This window comes from Balaenoptera musculus, chromosome X (genome assembly GCF_009873245.2).
Source record: "Balaenoptera musculus isolate JJ_BM4_2016_0621 chromosome X, mBalMus1.pri.v3, whole genome shotgun sequence".
Taxonomy (NCBI): domain Eukaryota; kingdom Metazoa; phylum Chordata; class Mammalia; order Artiodactyla; family Balaenopteridae; genus Balaenoptera; species Balaenoptera musculus.
This window is the reverse complement of record NC_045806.1, coordinates 42,386,600-42,405,455: the sequence shown is the minus strand read 5'-3', so window position 1 is coordinate 42,405,455 and position 18,856 is coordinate 42,386,600. Positions and strand designations below refer to the sequence as shown.

Here is an 18,856-nt window from a genome sequence, read left to right as displayed (position 1 = left end):
TTTTAGAAATTTCATGTAATGTCTGCAACATTTATATTAACATATTTCCATACAAATAACCCAATGAAAGTTTAGTACTAGTTGTTTTGTTTGTTTTTTTATACTGCAGGTTCTTATTAGGCATCAGTTTTATACACATCAGTGTATACATGTCAATCCCAATTGCCCAATTCAGCACACCACCATCCCCACCTCACCGCAGTTTTCCCCCCTTGGTGTCCATATGACCATTCTCTACATTTGTGTCTCAACTTCTGCCCTGCAAACTGGCTCATCTGTACCATTTTTCTAGGTTCCGCATACATGCATTAATATACGATATTTGTTTTTCTCTTTCTGACTTACTTCACTCTGTATGACAGTCTCTAGATCCATCCATGTCTCAACAAATGACTCAATTTCGTTCCTTTTTATGGCTGAGTAATATTCCATTGTATATATGTACCACAACTTCTTTATCCATTCGTCTGTTGATGGGCATTTAGGTTGCTTCCATGACCTGGCTATTGTAAATAGTGCTGCAATGAACATTCGGGTGCATGTGTCTTTTTGAATTACGGTTTTCTCTGGGTATATGCCCAGTAGTGGGATTGCTGGGTCATATGGTAATTCTATTTTTAGTTTTTTAAGGAACCTCCATACTGTTCTCCATAGTGGCTGTATCAATTTACATTCCCACCAACAGTGCAAGAGGGTTCCCTTTTCTCCACACCCTCTCCAGCATTTGTTGTTTGTAGATTTTCTGATGATGCCCATTCTAACAGGAGTGAGGTGATACCTCATTGTAGTTTTGATTTGCATTTCTCTAATAATTAGTGATGTTGAGCATCTTTTCATGTGCTTCGTGGCCATCTGTATGTCTTCTTTGGAGAAATGTCTATTTAGGTCTTCTGCCCATTTTTGGATTGGGGTGTTTGTTTCTTTGATATTGAGCTGAATGAGCTGTTTATATATTTTGGAGATTAATCCTTTGTCCGTTGATTCATTTGCAAATATTTTCTCCCATTCTGAGGGTTGTCTTTTCGTCTTGTTTATGGTTTCCTTTGCTGTGCAAAAGCTTTGAAGTTTCATTAGGTCCCATTTGTTTATTTTTGTTTTTATTTCCATTACTCTAGGAGGTGGATCAAAAAAGATCTTGCTGTGATTTATGTCAAAGAGTGTTCTTCCTATGTTTTCCTCTAAGAGTTTTATAGTGTCCAGTCTTATATTTAGGTCTCTAATCCATTTTGAGTTTATTTTTGTGTATGGTGTTAGGGAGTATTCTAATTTCATTCTTTTACATGTAGCTGTCCAGTTTTCCCAGCACCACTTATTGAAGAGACTGTCTTTTCTCCATTGTATATCTTTGCCTCCTTTGTCATAGATTAGTTGACCATAGGTGCGTGGGTTAATCTCTGGGCTTTCTATCTTGTTCCATTGATCTATGTTTCTGTTTTTGTGCCAGTACCATACTGTCTTGATTACTGTAGCTTTGTAGTATAGTCTGAAGTCAGGGAGTCTGATTCCTCCAGCTCCATTTTTTCCCTCAAGACTGCTTTGGCTATTCGGGGTCTTTTGTGTCTCCATACAAATTTTAAGATGATTTGTTCTAGCTCCGTAAAAAATGCCATTGGTAATTTGATAGGGATTGCATTGAATCTGTAGATTGCTTTGGGTAGTATACTCATTTTCACAATGTTGATTCTTCCAATCCAAGAACATGGTATATCTCTCCATCTGTTGGTATCATCTTTAATTTCTTTCATCAGTGTCTTATAGTTTTCTGCATACAGGTCTTTCGTCTCCCTAGGTAGGTTTATTCCTAGGTATTTTATTCTTTTTGTTGCAATGGTAAATGGGAGTGTTTCCATAATTTCTCTTTCAGATTTTTCATCATTAGTGTATAGGAATGCAAGAGATTTCTGTGCATTAATTTTGTATCCTGCAACTTTACCATATTCATTAATCAGCTCTAGCAGTTTTCTGGTGGCAGTTTTAGGATTCTCTATGTATAGTATCATGTCATCCGCAAACAGTGACAGTTTTACTTCTTCTTTTCCAATTTGTATTCCTTTTATTTCTTTTTCTTCTCTGATTGCCGTGGCTAGGACTTCCAGAACTATGTTGAATAATAGTGGTGAGAGTGGACATCCTTGTCTCGTTCCTGATCTTAGAGGAAATGCTTTCAGTTTTTCACCATTGAGAATGATGTTTGCTGTGGGTTTGTCATATATGGCCTTTATTATGTTGAGGTAGGTTCCCTCTATGCCCACTTTCTGGAGAGTTTTTATCAGAAATGGGTGTTGAATTTTGTCAAAAGCTTTTTCTGCATCTATTGAGATGATCATATGGTTTTTATTCTTCAATTTGTTAATATGGTGTATCACATTGATTGATTTGCGTATATTGAAGAATCCTTGCATCCCTGGGATAAATCCCACTTGATCGTGGTGTATGATCCTTTTAATGTGTTGCTGGATTCTGTTTGCTAGTATTTTGTTGAGGATTTTTGCATCTATATTCATCAGTGATATTGGTCTGTAATTTTCTTTTTTTGTAGTGTCTTTGTCTGGTTTTGGTATCAGGGTGATGGTGGCCTCATAGAATGAGTTTGGGAGTGTTCCTTCCTCTGCAATTTTTTGGAAGAGTTTGAGAAGGATGGGTGTTAGCTCTTCTCTAAATGTTTGATAGAATTCACCTGTGAAGCCATCTGGTCCTGGACTTTTGTTTGTTGGAAGATTTTTAATCACAGTTTCAATTTCATTACTTGTGATTGGTCTGTTCATATTTTCTGTTTCTTCCTGATTCAGTCTGGGAAGGTTATACCTTTCTAAGAATTTGTCCATTTCTTCCAGGTTGTCCATTTTATTGGCATAAAGTTGCTTGTAGTAGTCTCTTAGGATGCTTTGTATTTCTGCGGTGTCTGTTGTAACTTCTCCTTTTTCATTTCTGATTTTATTGATTTGAGTCCTCTCCCTCTTTTTCTTGATGAGTCTGGCTAATGGCTTATCAATTTTGTTTATCTTCTCAAAGAACCAACTTTTAGTTTTATTGATCTTTCCTATTGTTTTCTTTGTTTCTATTTCATTTATTTCTGCTCTGATCTTTATGATTTCTTTCCTTCTGCTAACTTTGGGTTTTGTTTGTTCTTCTTTCTCTAGTTTCTTTAGGTGTAAGGTTAGATTGTTTACTTGAGATTTTTCTTGTTTCTTTAGGTAGGCTTGTATAGCTATAAACTTCCCTCTTAGAACCGCTTTTGCTGCATCCCATAGGTTTTGGGTCGTCGTGTTTTCATTGTCATTTGTCTCTAGGTATTTTTTGATTTCCTCTTTGATTTCTTCAGTGATCTCTTGGTTATTTAGTAACGTATTGTTTAGCCTCCATGTGTTTGTCCTTTTTACGTTTTTTTCCCTGTAATTCATTTCTAATCTCATAGCGTTGTGGTCAGAAAAGATGCTTGATATGATTTCAATTTTCTTAAATTTACTCAGGCTTGATTTGTGACCCAAGATGTGATCTATCCTGGAGAATGTTCCGTGCGCACTTGAGAAGAACGTGTAATCTGCTGTTTTTGGATGGAATGTCCTATATATATCAATTAAATCTATCTGGTCTATTGTGTCATTTAAAGCTTCTGTTTCCTTATTTATTTTCATTTTGGATGATCTGTCCATTGGTGTAAGTGAGGTGTTAAAGTCCCCCACTATGATTGTGTTACTGTCGATTTCCTCTTTTATAGCTGTTAGCAGTTGCCTTATGTATTGAGGTGCTCCTATGTTGGGTGCATATATATTTATAATTGTTATATCTTCTTCTTGGATTGATCCCTGGATCATTATGTAGTGTCCTTCCTTGTCTCTTGTAACATTCTTTATTTTAAAGTCTATTTTATCTGATATGAGTATAGCTACTCCAGCTTTCTTTTGATTTCCATTTGCATGGAATATCTTTTTCCATCCCCTCACTTTCAGTCTGTATGTGTCCCTAGGTCTAAAGTGGGTCTCTTGTAGACAGCATATATATGGGTCTTGTTTTTGTATCCATTCAGCCAGTCTATGTCTTTTGGTTGGGGCATTTAATCCATTCACGTTTAAGGTAATTATCGATATGTATGTTCCTATGACCATTTTCTTAATTGTTTTGGGTTTGTTTTTGTAGGTCCTTTTCTTCTCTTGTGTTTCCCACTTAGAGAAGTTCCTTTAGCATTTGTTGTAGAGCTGGTTTGGTGGTGCTGAATTCTCTTAGCTTTTGCTTGTCTGCAAAGCTTTTGATTTCTCCATCAAATCTAAATGAGATCCTTGCCGGGTAGAGTAATCTTGGTTGTAGGTTCTTCCCTTTCATCACTTTAAGTATATCATGCCACTCCCTTCTGGCTTGCAGAGTTTCTGCTGAGAAATCAGCTGTTAACCTTATGGGAGTTCCCTTGTATGTTATTTGTCGTTTTTCCCTTGCTGCTTTCAATAATTTTTCTTTGTCTTTAATTTTTGCCACTTTGATTACTATGTGTCTCGGCGTGTTTCTCCTTGGGTTTATTCTGTATGGGACTCTCTGCGCTTCCTGGACTTGGGTGGCTATTTCCTTTCCCATGTTAGGGAAGTTTTCGACTATAATCTCTTCAAATATTTTCTCTGGTCCTTTCTCTCTCTCTTCTCCTTCTGGGACTCCTATAATGCGAATGTTGTTGCGTTTAATGTTGTCCCAGAGGTCTCTTAGGCTGTCTTCATTTCTTTTCATTCTTTTTTCTTTAGTCTGTTCTGCAGCAGTGAATTCCACCATTCTGTCTTCCAGGTCACTTATCCGTTCTTCTGCTTCAGTTATTCTGCTATTGATTCCTTCTAGTGTAGTTTTCATTTCAGTTATTGTATTGGTGATCTCTGTTTGTTTGTTCTTTAATTCTTCTAGGTCTTTGTTAATCATTTCTTGCATCTTCTCAATCTTTGCCTCCATTCTTATTCCGAGGTCCTGGATCATCTTCACTATCATTATTCTGAATTCTTTTTCTGGAAGGTTGCCTATCTCCACTTCATTTAGTTGTTTTTCTGGGGTTTTTTCTTGTTCCTTCATCTGGTACATAGCCCTCTGCCTTTTCATCTTCTCTATCTTTCTGTAACTGTGGTTTTTGTTCCACAGGCTGCAGGATCGTAGTTTTTCTTGCTTCTGTTGTCTGCCCTCTGGTGGTTGAGGCTATCTAAGAGGCTTGATGGGAGGCTCTGGTGGTGGGTAGAGCTGACTGTTGCTGTGGCGGTCAGAGCTCAGTAAAACCTTAATCCACTTGACTGTTGATGGGTGGGGCTGGGTTCCCTCCCTGTTGCTGTGGCGGTCAGAGCTCAGTAAAACCTTAATCCACTTGACTGTTGATGGGTGGGGCTGGGTTCCCTCCCTGTTGGTTGTTTTGCCTGAGGCAACCCAACACTGGAGCCTACCGGTGCTCTTTGGTGGGGTTAATGGCAGACTCTGGGAGGGCTCACGCCAAGGAGAACTTCCCAGAACCTCTGCTGCCAGTGTCCTTATCCCCACGGTGAAACAGAGCCACTACTCGCCTCTGCAGGAGACCCCCCAACACCAGCAGGTAGGTCTGGTTCAGTCTCCCCCAGGGTCACTGCTCCTTCCCCTGGGTCCCGATGCACACATTACTTTGTGTGTGCCCTCCAAGAGTGGGGTCTCTGTTTCCCCCAGTCCTGTCAAAGTCCTGCAATCAATTCCCACTAGGCTTCAAAGTCTGATTCTCTAGGAATTCCTCCTCCCGTTGCCAGACCCCCAGGTTGGGAAGCCTGACGTGGGGCTCAGAACCTTCAATCCAGTGGGTGGAATTCTGTGGTATAAGTGTTCGCCAGTCTGTGAGTCACCCCCCCAGCAGTTATGGGATTTGATTTTACTCTGATTGCGCCCCTCCTACCGTCTCACTGTGGCTTCTCCTCTGTCCTTGGACGCGGGGTATCCTCCTTGGTGAAGTCCAGGGTCTTCCTGTCAATGATAGTCCAGCAGCCAGTGGTGATTCTGGTGCTCTCGCAAGAGGGAGTGAGAGCACGTCCTTCTACTCCGCCATCTTGGTTAATCTCTCTTCATTTCTAATTTTATTGATTTGAGTCCTCTCCCTCTTTTTCTTGATGAGTCTGGCTAATGGTTTATCAATTTTGTTTATCTTCTCAAAGAACCAGCTTTTAGTTTTATTGACCTTTGCTATTGTTTTCTTTGGTTCTATTTCATTTATTTCTGCTCTGATCTTTATGATTTCTTTCCTTCTACTAACTTTGGGTTTTGTTTGTTCTTCTTTCTCCAGTTCCTTTAGGTGTAAGGTTAGATTGTTTATTTGAAATTTTTCTTTTTTCTTGAGGTAGGCTTGTATAGCTATAAACTTCCCTCTTAGAACTGCTTTTGCTGTATCCCATAGGTTTTGGATCGCCGTGTTTTCATTGTCATTTGTCTCTAGGTATTTTTTGATTTCCTGTTTGATTTCTTCAGTGATCTCTTGGTTATTTAGTAACGTATTGTTTAGCCTCCATGTGTTTGTCTTTTTAACGTTTTTTTCCCTGTAATTCATTTCTAATCTCATAGCGTTGTGGTCAGAAAAGATGCTTGATATGATTTCAATTTTCTTAAATTTACTGTGGCTTGATTTGTGACCCAAGATGTGATCTATCCTGGAGAATGTTCCATGCACACTTGAGAAGAAAGTGTAATCTGCTGTTTTTACATGGAATGTCCTATAAATATCAATTAAATCTATCTGGTCTATTGTGTCATTTAAAGCTTCTGTTTCCTTGTTTATTTTCATTTTGGATGATCTGTCCATTGGTGTAAGTGAGGTGTTAAAATCCCCCACTATTATTGTGTTACTGTCGATTTCCTCTTTTATAGCTGTTAGCAGTTGCCTTATGTATTGAGGTGCTCCTATGTTGGGTGCATATATATTTATAATTGTTATATCTTCTTCTTGGATTGATCCCTTGATCATTATGTAGTGTCCTTCCTTGTCTCTTGTAACATTCTTTATTTTAAAGTCCATTTTATCTGATATGAGTATTGCTACTCCAGCTTTCTTTAGATTTCCATTTGCATGGAATATCTTTTTCCATCCCCTCACTTTCAGTCTGTATGTGTCCCTAGGTCTGATTTGGGTCTCTTGTAGACAGCATGTAGATGGGTCTTGTTTTTGTATCCATACAGCAAGCCTGTGTCTTTTGGTTGGAACCTTTAGTCCATTCACGTTTAAAGTAATTATCGATATGTATGTTCCTATGACCATTTTCCTAATTGTTCTGGGTTTCTTTTTGTAGATCCTTTTCTTGTCTTGTGTTTCCCACTTAGAGAAGTTCCTTTAGCATTTGTTGTAGGGCTGGTTTGGTGGTGCTGAATTCTCTTAGCTTTTGCTTGTCTGTAAAGCTTTTGATTTCTCCATCGAATCTGAATGAGACCCTTGCCGGGTAGAGTAATCTTGGTTGTAGGTTCTTCCCTTTCATCACTTTAAGTATATCATGCCAGTCCCTTCTGGCTTGTAAAGTTTCTGCTGAGAAATCAGCTGTTAACCTTATGGGAGTTCCCTTGTATGTTATTTGTCATTTTTGCCTTGCTGCTTTCAATAATTTTTCTTTGTCTTTAATTTTTGCCACTTTGATTACTATGTATCTCAGCGTGTTTGTCTTTGGATTTACCCTGTATGGGACTCTCTGCGCTTCCTGGACTTGGGTGGCTATCTCCTTTCCCATGTTAGGGAAGTTTTCGACTATATAATCTCTTCAAATATTTTCTCTGGTCCTTTCTCTCTCTCTTCTCCTTCTGGGACCCCTATAATGCGAATGTTGTTGCGTTTAATGTTGTCCCAGAGGTCTTCTAGGCTGTCTTCATTTCTTTTCATCCTTTTTTCTTTATTCTGTTCTGCAGCAGTGAATTGCACCATTGTGTCTTCCAGGTCACTTATCCGTTCTTCTGCCTCAGTTATTCTGCTGTTGATTCCTTCTAGTGTAGTTTTCATTTCAGTTACTGTATTGTTCATCTTTGTTTGTTTGTTCTTTAATTCTTCTAGGTCTTTGTTAAACATTTCTTGCCTTTTCTCGATCTTTGCCTCCATTCTTTTTCCGAGGTCCTGGATCATCTTCACTGTCATTATTCTGAATTCTTTTTTCTGGAAGGTTGCCTATCTTCACTTCATTTAGTTGTTTTTCTGGGGTTTTATCATGTTCCTTCATCTGGTACATAGCTGCCTTTTCATCTTGTCTGTCTTTCTGTGAATGTGGTTTTTTTTCCACAGGCTGTAGGATTGTAGTCTTCTTGCTTCTGCTGTCTGCCCTCTGGTGAATGAGGCTATCTAAGAGGCTTGTGCAAGTTTCCTGATGGGAGGGACTGGTGGTGGGTAGAGCTGACTGTTGCTCTGGTGGGCAGAGCTCAGTAAAACTTAAATCCACTTGACTGCTGATGGGTGTGGCTGGGTTCCCTCCCTGTTGATTGTTTGGCCTGAGGCAACCCAACACTGGAGCCCACCTGGGCTCCTTGGTGGGGCCAATGGCGGACTCTGGGAGGGCTCACGCCAAGGAGTACTTCCCAGAACTTCTGCTGCCAGTGTCCCCGTCCCCACAGTGAGCCACAGCCACCGCTGCCTCTGCAGGAGACCCTCCAACACTAGCAGGTAGGTCTGGTTCAGTCTCCCCTGGGGTCACTGATCCTTCCCCTGGGTCCCAATGCACACACTACTTTGTGTGTGCCCTCCAAGAGTGGAGTCTCTGTTTCCCCCAGTCCTGTCGAAGTCCTGCAATCAAATCCCACTAACCTTCAAAGTCTGATTCTCTAGGAATTCCTCCTCCTGTTGCCAGACCCCCAGGTTGGGAACCTGACGTGGGGCTCAGAACCTTCACTCCAGTGGGTGGACTTCTGTGGTATAAGTGTTCTCCAGTCTGTGAGTCACCCATCCAGCAGTTATGGGATTTGATTTTACTCTGATTGCACCCCTCCTACCATCTCATTTTGGCTTCTCCTTTGTCTTTGGATGTGGGGTGTCTTTTTTGGTGAGTTCCAGTGTCTTCCTGTCGATGATTGTCCAGCAGCTAGTTGTGATTCTGGTGTTCTCGCAAGAGGAAGTGAGAGCACGTCCTTCTACTCTGCCATCTTGGTTCAGTTCTGGAAGTTAGAGTTCCTAAATTCAAGGTGTTGTTAGGGCTACATTCCTCCTGGAGGCTCTAGGGGAGAATCAGTTTCCTTGCTTTTTCTGGTTTCTAGTGGCCACCTATATCCCTTGGCTTGTGGCCCCTTCTTCTATCTTCAAAGCCAGAAGCATAGCATCTTCCAATCTCTTTCTCTTTGCTCCTGTCATCACATCACTTTTTCCTCCCTTACATCTTTATACATGATTTCTTACTTCTTTGAACAAATTTAATAGCTGTTTTTGAAACCGTACACCTCAGACTGGAACTCAAGTCCAGCTGAAACCCAGATTGGGACTTAAACCCACTGTCTTTTAATTGAAATCACACAGCTGGTCTCAGCACTTAATGAAGCTCCGGTTCTTTATGTCTCATCGCAGAAAGAATTCAGTGAGAGACAAAGTGATAGGTAAAAAGTGGATTTATTTAGAGAGATACACATTCCATAGACAGAATGCAGTCTGTCTCAAAAGGCGAGAGTGGCCCTGAGAGAAATACACTCCACAGACAGAGTGTGGACCAGCTCAGAAGGCGAGAGGCCCTGAAATATGGGGTGGTTAGTTTCTTTGGGCTCAGTAATTTTGTAGACTGAGTGGGAGGATTATTCCAACTATTTTGGAGAAGGGGCAAGGATTTCCAGGATTTGGGCTACCACCTACTTTTTGGCCTTCTATGTTTAGCCTCGGAACTGTCATGGTGCCTGTGGGTGTGTCATTTAGCGTATGCTAATATATCAAAATGAGCATATAATGAGGCTCAAGGTCTCTTGGAAGTTGAATCTTCTGCCATCTTGGACCTAGTTGGTTCTAACCAGTTTATGTCTTATCCTCAACTGGTATGTCATTCTTTTAAAGATTGTGCCCTGCCCCCTTCCTTCCTGTTTCACGTTGAAGTCTTTATCTGTTAGGTCCTACATTTGGGCCCTCTAACAGTTTCTATTTCCTGTTCCTCCTGCTCCTGCCATGTATGGGTCACATTTTCTTGTTTCTTTGCATATTTCACTGAACATTTTAGATAATATATTATAGCAACTCTAGATACTGATCTGCCCATTTTTGTTTTCTTTTGCTTGTTTATTTGTTTAGTGACTTGACTGGACTAATTTAGTCAAATCTATTTCCACCTGATGTCCTTCTTCAAAGGCTTCAGGCTTGGGCATGAGCACAGTCACCCTGGGATGACCTTGCTTTTATCCAGGCTCTCTTTGTTTCTTTCCCTGATCTCCTGGTTTAATTTCTGGCTGGTCTGCCTGTATTGATACCACACCTAGCTTAACCGGTACTAATTTTTTACAGTACCCTGGTGCATAATTTTTTCCAGTTAACCAATTAAAGTCTTATTCAATTAATGTCAGGCCCCTTATTCAATTAAAATATGGGGTAGTCTTTTTTTAAATCTTTTTTTTAAATTGAAGAATAGTTGATTTACAATGTTTCCAGTATAAGTATGGTGTAGTCTTTGAGAGCAGTCTTTTTTTTTTTTTTTTTTAATTTATTTATTTTATTTTTGGCTGTGTTGGGTCATCGTTTCTGTGCGAGGGCTTCCTCTAGCTGTGGCAAGCGGGGGCCACTCTTCACCGCGGTGCGCGGGCCTCTCACTGTCGCGGCCTCTCTTGTTGCGGAGCACAGGCTCCAGATGCGCAGGCTCAGTAGCTGTGGCTCATGGGCCTAGTAGCTCCGCGGCATGTGGGATCTTCCCAGACCAGGGCTCGAACTCGCGTCCCCTGCATTGGCAGGCAGATTCTCAACCACTGCGCCACCAGGGAAGCCCTTGAGAGCAGTCTTTGTGGCTTGCTTTGACCCTAGAAGGATTCTTCTTAGCTGTTTCTCTCTGTTTTGCTTGTTGCTATCTTGGAGATACCAGCCGCCTCTTAATTGCTCATAAAGCCCTTATTCTTTAACTTCTTGACTTTCTGTCCAAATAAAGTCAGTCCCCTTAAGGAGAGCTATTAAACTGTCTGTTCTTTTTACTCCCCCTCAAGAGCTGGGGGTGGATCAGAAGCCCACTTCTCTTGGAGTGACTGACACTCCTCTTCTATGAGCAGGATGCTGGGGAGGTTATATCCCTTGGCATTATCTGCTTGTCTTTCCCAGTGTGGAACCCCCACTCTAACAGTAAGCTGTGGAGTGGGCAATTGGGGCCCAGTATACTTGGTCTGCCACACTGGGGTAAAGCTTCCACCCTAAGAATGGGGTCTGGGTGGTAGAAGAGAGCACCAGACCTCTTAGTCATGCATTCCCAGAATAGAGCTTCTGTAACATGGGGCTGGAGGAGATGAGACATGCTGGTAGCCTACCCCTCATGAGGAGAAATCACTGCCCTAGACTTGGAGCTGGAGGGAGAGAGAGCCCCATGTTCTTGGCCACACTGTCCTGGAGTAGAGCTTCTTTTTGTCACACTGAGCTGGGGTGCAGGGAGGGAGCAAGTCATGGCTCAAGAGCCAGACTCTTGGTGTTCTTACAGTGATTTATTGGAGTTTCTTGAACAAATGTTTCTCCATTTCCTGTATGCCCTTATGCAATTCCCAGAGACTTTAAAGTGTTGTTTTAAAAAATAACTTTCACTAGTTAGGGTTGCTTTGTTGAGGATAAGGTCTACCAAGCTCCTAGTGCTACTATTCTGGAAGTGCTTCTCTATTTTTTAAAAAAGTGAAATATACCTAATAGAGAAGAACATGCATACAACATACATGAACAGTTTGACAAATTGTAAAATCAGTACAGTACCTGTGTGACTCTCACCATGTTAAATAAGAGAACGTTATTAATTTCCCAGAAATCCCCTACATATTCCTCAAATTGCTTTTTCCATTTAACGAAATATTGTAGCTATTGTTCCTTGTCAAGCCATGAAGAATTTTTAAACCTTTTTAGTAAAAGTATAACATACATTCACTCATTAGCATACAGAACATCCTGCCCCAATTTTCCATTCTTTCCTTCAGATCTATTCTTAGAAATGGAGTCATTGGGTCAGGGAAGGCATATATATTATTATACTGCCCCTGATAAATGTTGAATCAATTTGTGCCCCTATCAGCAGTGTATGAACGTGCCCATTTTCTTCCATCTTTAGTAACTCTGGGCATCATCCATAATACTTACTGTTTTGTGATCTTGGCCAACTCAGTTACCCTCTCTGTGCTGCAGTTCTCTTATATGTAAAATGGATTTTTAAAATAGTTCCTACCTCACAGAATCCTTTGGAGGACTAAACGAGTGCTTAGTTGGGCAATTGGCATAGAGAACTTACCACAGAAGTATTTGTCATTTTTACTTTTGGTCTTTACCAATGAGTTAAATGAAGAACATTTTATTATTTATTTATTTGCATTGCTTTGAGTATTAGTGAGGTTGAGAATCTTTACATGTGCTTCATGGCTATTTGTATTTCCCATTTCGTGAACCACCTAATTATGTCCACTGCCCATTTTTCAGTTGGGGGTTGCTTGCCTTTTATAGTTATTGAACTACAGGAGTTCTTTGTGTATTGAGTACATTGTCCCTATACCTTTGATATACATTACTTTTTTTTTTTTTAATTTTTGGCCACACTGCATGGCATGCGGGATCTCCCCGACCAGGGATCGAACCTACGCCCCCTGCAGTGGAAGCCAGAGTCTTAACCACTGGACTAACAGGGAAGTCCCTATATTACTTTTTGTTTTTTTAATTTATTTTAGCTGCATTGGGTCTTCGTTGCTGCACGCGGACTTTCTCTAGTTGCGGCGAGCGGGGGCTACTCTTCATTGCGGTGCGTGAGCTTCTCACTGCTGTGGCTTCTCTTGTTGTGGAGCACGGGCTCTAAGCGCACAGGCTTCAATAGTTGTGGCACACAGGCTCAGTAGTTGTGGCTCGCGTGCTCTAGAGCACTCAGTAGTTGTGGTGCACCGGCTTAGTTGCTCCGCGGCATGTGGGATCTTCCCAGACCAGGGCTCGAACCCTTGTCCCCTGCACTGGCAGGCGGATTCTTAACCACTGCACCACCAGGGAAGTCCCCCTACATTACTTTTTTAAAACATAAATTTTGTCATGTCACATAACCTTCTCATGACTCTCTCATCACATGCAGCAGAAAGTCCTAAGCCTCGAATTCCTTGCTACCCATGACCAAACCACTGCACATCACTCCAGCTTCGCTTCCTGCCATCTTTTAGAAAGCTTTTAAAATCTTCAGCCCCTCTTAGAAGTGGCATCATGTACAACTAATCCCCTTCTGTCTTCTCAGCCACCCCTTCCCACAGCCCTGTTTGTCTACAGCCATAACCACACTCGTAACCATGGGTTTTCCCCATAATCCCATATGAGTACCTTGAAGGAAGGGCATGTAACAGAGTAGGTGCTCAATTAATGTTTATTCAATGAACAAAAGAATAAATGGTTGAATTTGCAAAACTTTCATATTCTTCCTTCATTTCATGGCAAGCAAATACTTTTCTCAGTGCTTGTATAGAAAAAAATTCCTGATTTTGTTTTCAGAATGAAGGAAAGATAGGGAAAAAAGTGTCTTTTCTCCCATTACATTTTCACCACGAAGTTTTGCATCAGGACTTGGCATGAGCTCTGTGGCACATGTCAGGAGTGAGTCAGAGACCAGGTGTGAACCAACCCAGAAGGCAAGACCCTCAGGGACCTCTGGCCCTAGCCTGTGTAAGCCTGTATTGTGCACACTATCTCAGGTGGCTGCTTCAGGAAATGGGTATCACTTCAGCCATGGACAGTTCACCTCCCAGGCAATGTTCACATCATTAGTAATAAGATATAATATTGTGAACCCTCTGATATGATGTGATGAGAAGGGCACATCACCTTTGTGTCATTCTTGCCAGGAACCCATAACCTCAGCCTAATTGTGAGAACTCATCAGACAAGCCCAAACTGAGGGACATTCTACAAAATAACTGAACTGTACTCTCCAAAAATGTTAAGGTCATGAAAGACAAGGAAAGACAGGAATTTTCACAGGTTGGAGGAGACTTAAAAAGGCATTACCAGGGCTTCCCTGGTGGTGCAGTGGTTAAGAATCCTCCTGCCAATGCAGGGGACACGGGTTTGATCCCTGGCCCGGGGAGATCCCACATGCTGCGGAGCAACTAAGCCAGTGCGCCGCAACTACTGAAGCCCACACGCCAAGAGCCCGTGCTCCACAACAAGAGAAGCCTGCGCACCTCAACGAAGAGTAGCCCCCGCTCGCCACAACCAGAGAAAAGCCCGTGCGTAGCAACAAAGAGCCAACACAGCCAAAAATAAAATAAAATAAAATAAATTTTTTAAAAAAGGCATTACCATTACATGCAAAGTATGATCCCAGATTGAATCCTGGAACAGAAAATTATCATTTAGTTAATTGTATTGCATCAATGTTAATTTCCTGATTATGATAATTATACTATTGTTATATAAAATGTTTAGGGGGGATCTGGATATACAGGGACTCTCTGTACTATTTTTTCAACATTTCTTTTAGTCTAAAAGTATTTCAAAATAAAAATTTAAAGTTTTTGTTGTTGTTGTATATTTTGAAAACCAAAATGGCTTCTCCCTTGAGATACCAGGGCCCATCCCAGGATGCCCAGGGCTTGTAAGCCTCAAAACAGGGCCACAAAATTGATTGAATATTGGGCTTCCTGTTTTCAAGAGCAACCTCTGACCCACCATACTATTCTACTTTCCAAACATTGTGACTATGTCCCCATTTCATTTAACTATATGTATAGCTTCATATTTAAAGGCTCTAGTATATTCATTCCACCCAAACCATGTGCTGTAATTCGTTTAGCCTTTTTAGCCCTTTTGTTGTTCATTTAAGTGGTCTTCAAGCTTTTGTTACAATAAATAATACTCTGATGAATCTCATATAAAAATACTTTTGCACATCTTGGATGATTTCCTTGGGATGAATTTTTAGCAGATTTGTAGTATTCTTTCTTGTGACTATTTGTTTAAGTATCACTCTTCTACTTTACAAACTCTTGAGACAGGAGTCTGTCTCATTAATCTTCTGAGGGCTTAGGACCTGGCTCTCACAACATATTTAAAGTTGGTAGGAACTATTTTTTTAAAATTCCGTTTTGAGTGTCATTGTTCCCCACTAGACTTGGAGCCTCTAGAGAGGAGGCCAGACTATTTTATTAATACAGTTGACTCTTGAACAATGTAGGCATTAGGGGCACCGACCCAGCACAGTCTAAAATCCCTATATAACTTTTTTTTTTTGGCTGTGTTAGGTCTTCGTTGCTGTGCACGGGCTTTCTCTAGTTGCGGCCAGTGGGGGCTACTCTTCGTTGCAGTGCGCGTGCTTCTCATTACGGTGGCTTCTCTTGTTGCAGGGCATGGGCTCTAGGCACGCAGGCTTCAGTAGTTGTGGCACGTGGGCTCTGTAGTTGTGGCTCACGGGCTTTAGAGTGCAGGCTCAGTAGTTGCGGCGCTTGGGCTTAGTTGCTCCGCGGCATGTGGGATCTTCCCGGACCAGGGCTCGAACCCGTGTCCCCTGCATTGGCAGGTGGATTCTTGTTTTTTTGAATTTTATTTTATTTATTTTTTTATACAGCAGGTTCTTATTAGTTATCCATTTTATACATATTAGTGTATATATTGTCATTCCCAATCTCCCAATTCATCACACCACACCCGCCCCCGCAGGTGGATTCTTAACCACTAGGCCACCAGGGAAGTCCCTAAAATCCCCGTATAATTTTACAGTCTGCTCTCCATGTTCTGCATCCTCGTATTCAACCAATCTTGCATCATGTAGTACTGTAGTAGGTTATTTAGTGAAAGATATCCATGTGTAAGTGGACCCTCACAGTTCAAACCCGTGTTATCTAAAGGTCAACTGTATTTGAATCTAGAGTTTATCCACTATTAAATCTGTCATCTTGTAGGTACCACTTACATGTCTATTATTTATTATTGCACACAACTGGCACTCACAGATTTTTTCTTTCTTTTAATAAATTTATTTAATTTTATTTATTTATTTTTGGCTGCGTTGGGTCTTCGTTGCTGCACGCGGGCTTTTCTCTGGTTGTGGAGAGCGGGGGGGGGCTACTCTTCGTTGCGGTACGTGGGCTTCTCATTGTGGTGGCTTCTCTTGTTAGGAGCATGGGCTCTAGGTGAGCGGGCTCAGTAGTTGTGTCTCGCGGGCTCTAGAGCGCGGGCTCTAGAGTGCAGGCTCAGTAGCTGTGGCGCACAGGCTTAGTTGCTCCGTGGCATGTGGGATCTTCCCAGACCAGGGCTCGAACCCTTGTCCCCTGCACTGGCAGGCGGATTCTTAACCACTGCGCCACCAGGGAAGCCCAGAATTTTTTTTTTCTTTTTTTAAAAAATTATTTATTTATTTATTTATGGCTGTGTTGGGTCTTCGTTTCCGTGCAAGGGCTTTCTCTAGTTGCGGCAAGCGGGAGCCACTCTTCATCGCGGTGCGCTGGCCTCTCACTGTCGCAGCCTCTCTTGTGGAGCACAGGCTCCAGACGCGCAGGCTCAGTTAGTTGTGGCTCACGGGCCTAGTCGCTCCGCGGCATGTGGGATCTTCCCAGACCAGGGCTCGAACCCGTGTCGCCTACATTGGCAGGCAGATTCTCAACCACTGCACCACCAGGGAAGGCCCAGGTTTTTTTCTTAATGATTTATTTTACCTACATTTCCCACACCAGTAGGGCACAGTAACGTGCACACAGTAGGCGACCAATAAACGCCTACACGAAGGAGTGACGACTTAGCAAGAAGGAAGCCACCTTCTACCACGCCTACCTTTCCCAAGAACTACATTTCCCTGTACGCTTGGCGCCACGCACTCTTGTGAAGTAAAAAGAGCGGCAATTACTTCCTACTGCCCCTATCCGCCTTCGCCTGGCGGTGCCACAGTGTTTCTTAGGAAAGGTAGTTGAAGCACTGGTGGTCAAGCCCCAGCAAAGCGAGCGCAAACTACACTTCCCAGCAAGCAGCACGCCGGCCTGGGAAGAGGGGAAAATGGCGGACGCCAAAGATGGTGTTTCGCGGCCTGCGGGAGCCTTCAGTGCCCCAATTTCATTCAGCTTCAATCGCACGTCCGCCCGGAGACGGCTGGCGGGAGACGCGGCTCCGGAGAAGGATTTCTTGAAGACCGAGAAAGGGAGGGAGCTGCAGAGGTGAAGCGCTGGGTGTTTCATCCCTTGGAACGCGGTGCGGTGGGTGCCTGCGGGAGGGTGGTATCTTGAGTTGATTGTCTTGGTGACAGTGGCCTGGGAAGTCTGAAGCACAGCCGGAGAAAATCCGTGGAGCTCAGAAGGAGGGAGTTAGTAGGGGAGGTGGGGAAATTGGACCTGTTGGCCGAGGGGATTGAGAGGAGAGGATGTATTCCTGAGAGGGAGTGTCTTTAGGCCTTGAGAACCCTGAGGAGCGTGCGTTCTGAAAGAAGGAAAGGAGGGGAGAATGACAGGACTCCTAGTGTCCCAGGTGAAGCGATGGGGCTTCTCCCATACGGGGAGCAGGATAGAGTGGCAGATTCAGGTTGTGGGAGGCGATCGTCAGCTTAATTCGGAAAGGACAGTCTGAGGGAGGGACTTCCAGAAGAGAATCAACCATCCAGGAGGCTGGTGTGGAGCCTGGAGCGGGGGAGAGAGTCTGGGCTGAAGATGGTGATTTTTAGGTCATAGTGGAAGCCACGGAAGTGGGTCTTGGGATGAACAGAGGGTCCAGAACTGAGGACTGATTCCTCGAAGGCACTGACATTTAAGAGTTGGGGGTGGGGGAGAGGATCCAAAGAAAGCACCACCAGAGATATAACAGGAGAGCCAGCCAGGAGAAGGGAGGGTGTAGTCAATGGGGCTGGGGGTGTGTTTGGCTCTTGTGTTTCTTCTGAATGAAGGGTTGTGGCTCAGAACTCACTGATTGTGCTACTCTCCCAACTTCACCCCCTCTGTGTCCACATCAGTGTGCAGCCCTCAGAAGCCCCCAAGGAACTTGTCATCCCATTGATCCAGAATGGCCATCTCAGGCAGCCACCGACCCAGGCCCCTGGGCCATCCACACATACTGAGGTCTTGGTGGATGGGATGCTGTCCCAGGCTGTGAAGGAGCTCATTGAGGGTGAGTGATCCCTCCTTTGCCTTGCCCTAGTGAAGGAAGAAGGGGAGGAAAATGGAAGGATAGGGTGGAACCTCATTGCTCCCTCCCATTCTTCTTTAGAATCCACGAAGTCTCTGGAGGAGAGAGAGAATGCAGGTGTCGACCCCACGCTCGCTATCCCCATGATCCAGAAAGGATGCACCCCCAACGGGGAAGGGGCAGACAGCGAACCCCAGGCTGAGACAGTGAGCTGGCCCCTGGCCTCCCTCCTTCCCCAGTCTCTCACTGCCCTGTCTGCCAGGACTTGCGTCCCTGCACACAGCAGGCAGAGTCTGTGTGTGTACTAAAGGCCTGCTGCCTCGCCCTGCCTCCTTCCATCCTTTTTGGAAGCATTAACAAATGAATCCAGATACTGAGGTGTGAAAAGATACTTGGATTCTGGGATTATCTGAAGGAGATGAGCAAAGGGAACAGGAAATGTAAAGATCCTGAGGGTAGACTCTGCCTGGAGTGTTTGAGGAACATCAAGGAGACCAACGTAGCTGGAGTGGAATGAGTGACAGGGAAGGGTAGTAGGTGAGGTCAGAAGTGGGCCATGGTGAGGACTTGGGCTTTTACTCTGAGTGGAATGAGAGCCATGGGAGGGCTCTGAGCAGAGAAGGGACAAGACTTATGATTTGACAGGCTCTCTCTGGC

General features: G+C 43.1%; 1 protein-coding gene across 5 annotated transcripts in view; it reads left to right on the top strand.

Moving 5' to 3' along the window:
- The window catches only part of GPKOW (G-patch domain and KOW motifs), a 33,050-nt gene that overhangs the window by 8,898 nt on the left and 5,296 nt on the right, over window positions 1–18,856 (top strand). For 3 of the 5 annotated variants that reach the window (XM_036839495.1, XM_036839491.1, XM_036839494.1), the window contains exons 2-4: window positions 17,052–17,241; window positions 18,027–18,181; window positions 18,281–18,405. In XM_036839495.1, the coding sequence (XP_036695390.1) occupies window positions 17,052–17,241; window positions 18,027–18,181; window positions 18,281–18,405 (470 nt within the window). Of the gene's footprint in view, window positions 1–16,767; window positions 17,242–18,026; window positions 18,182–18,280; window positions 18,406–18,856 lie in introns of all 5 variants that reach the window. The other 2 variants (XM_036839493.1, XM_036839492.1) reach the window with 1 other exon arrangement.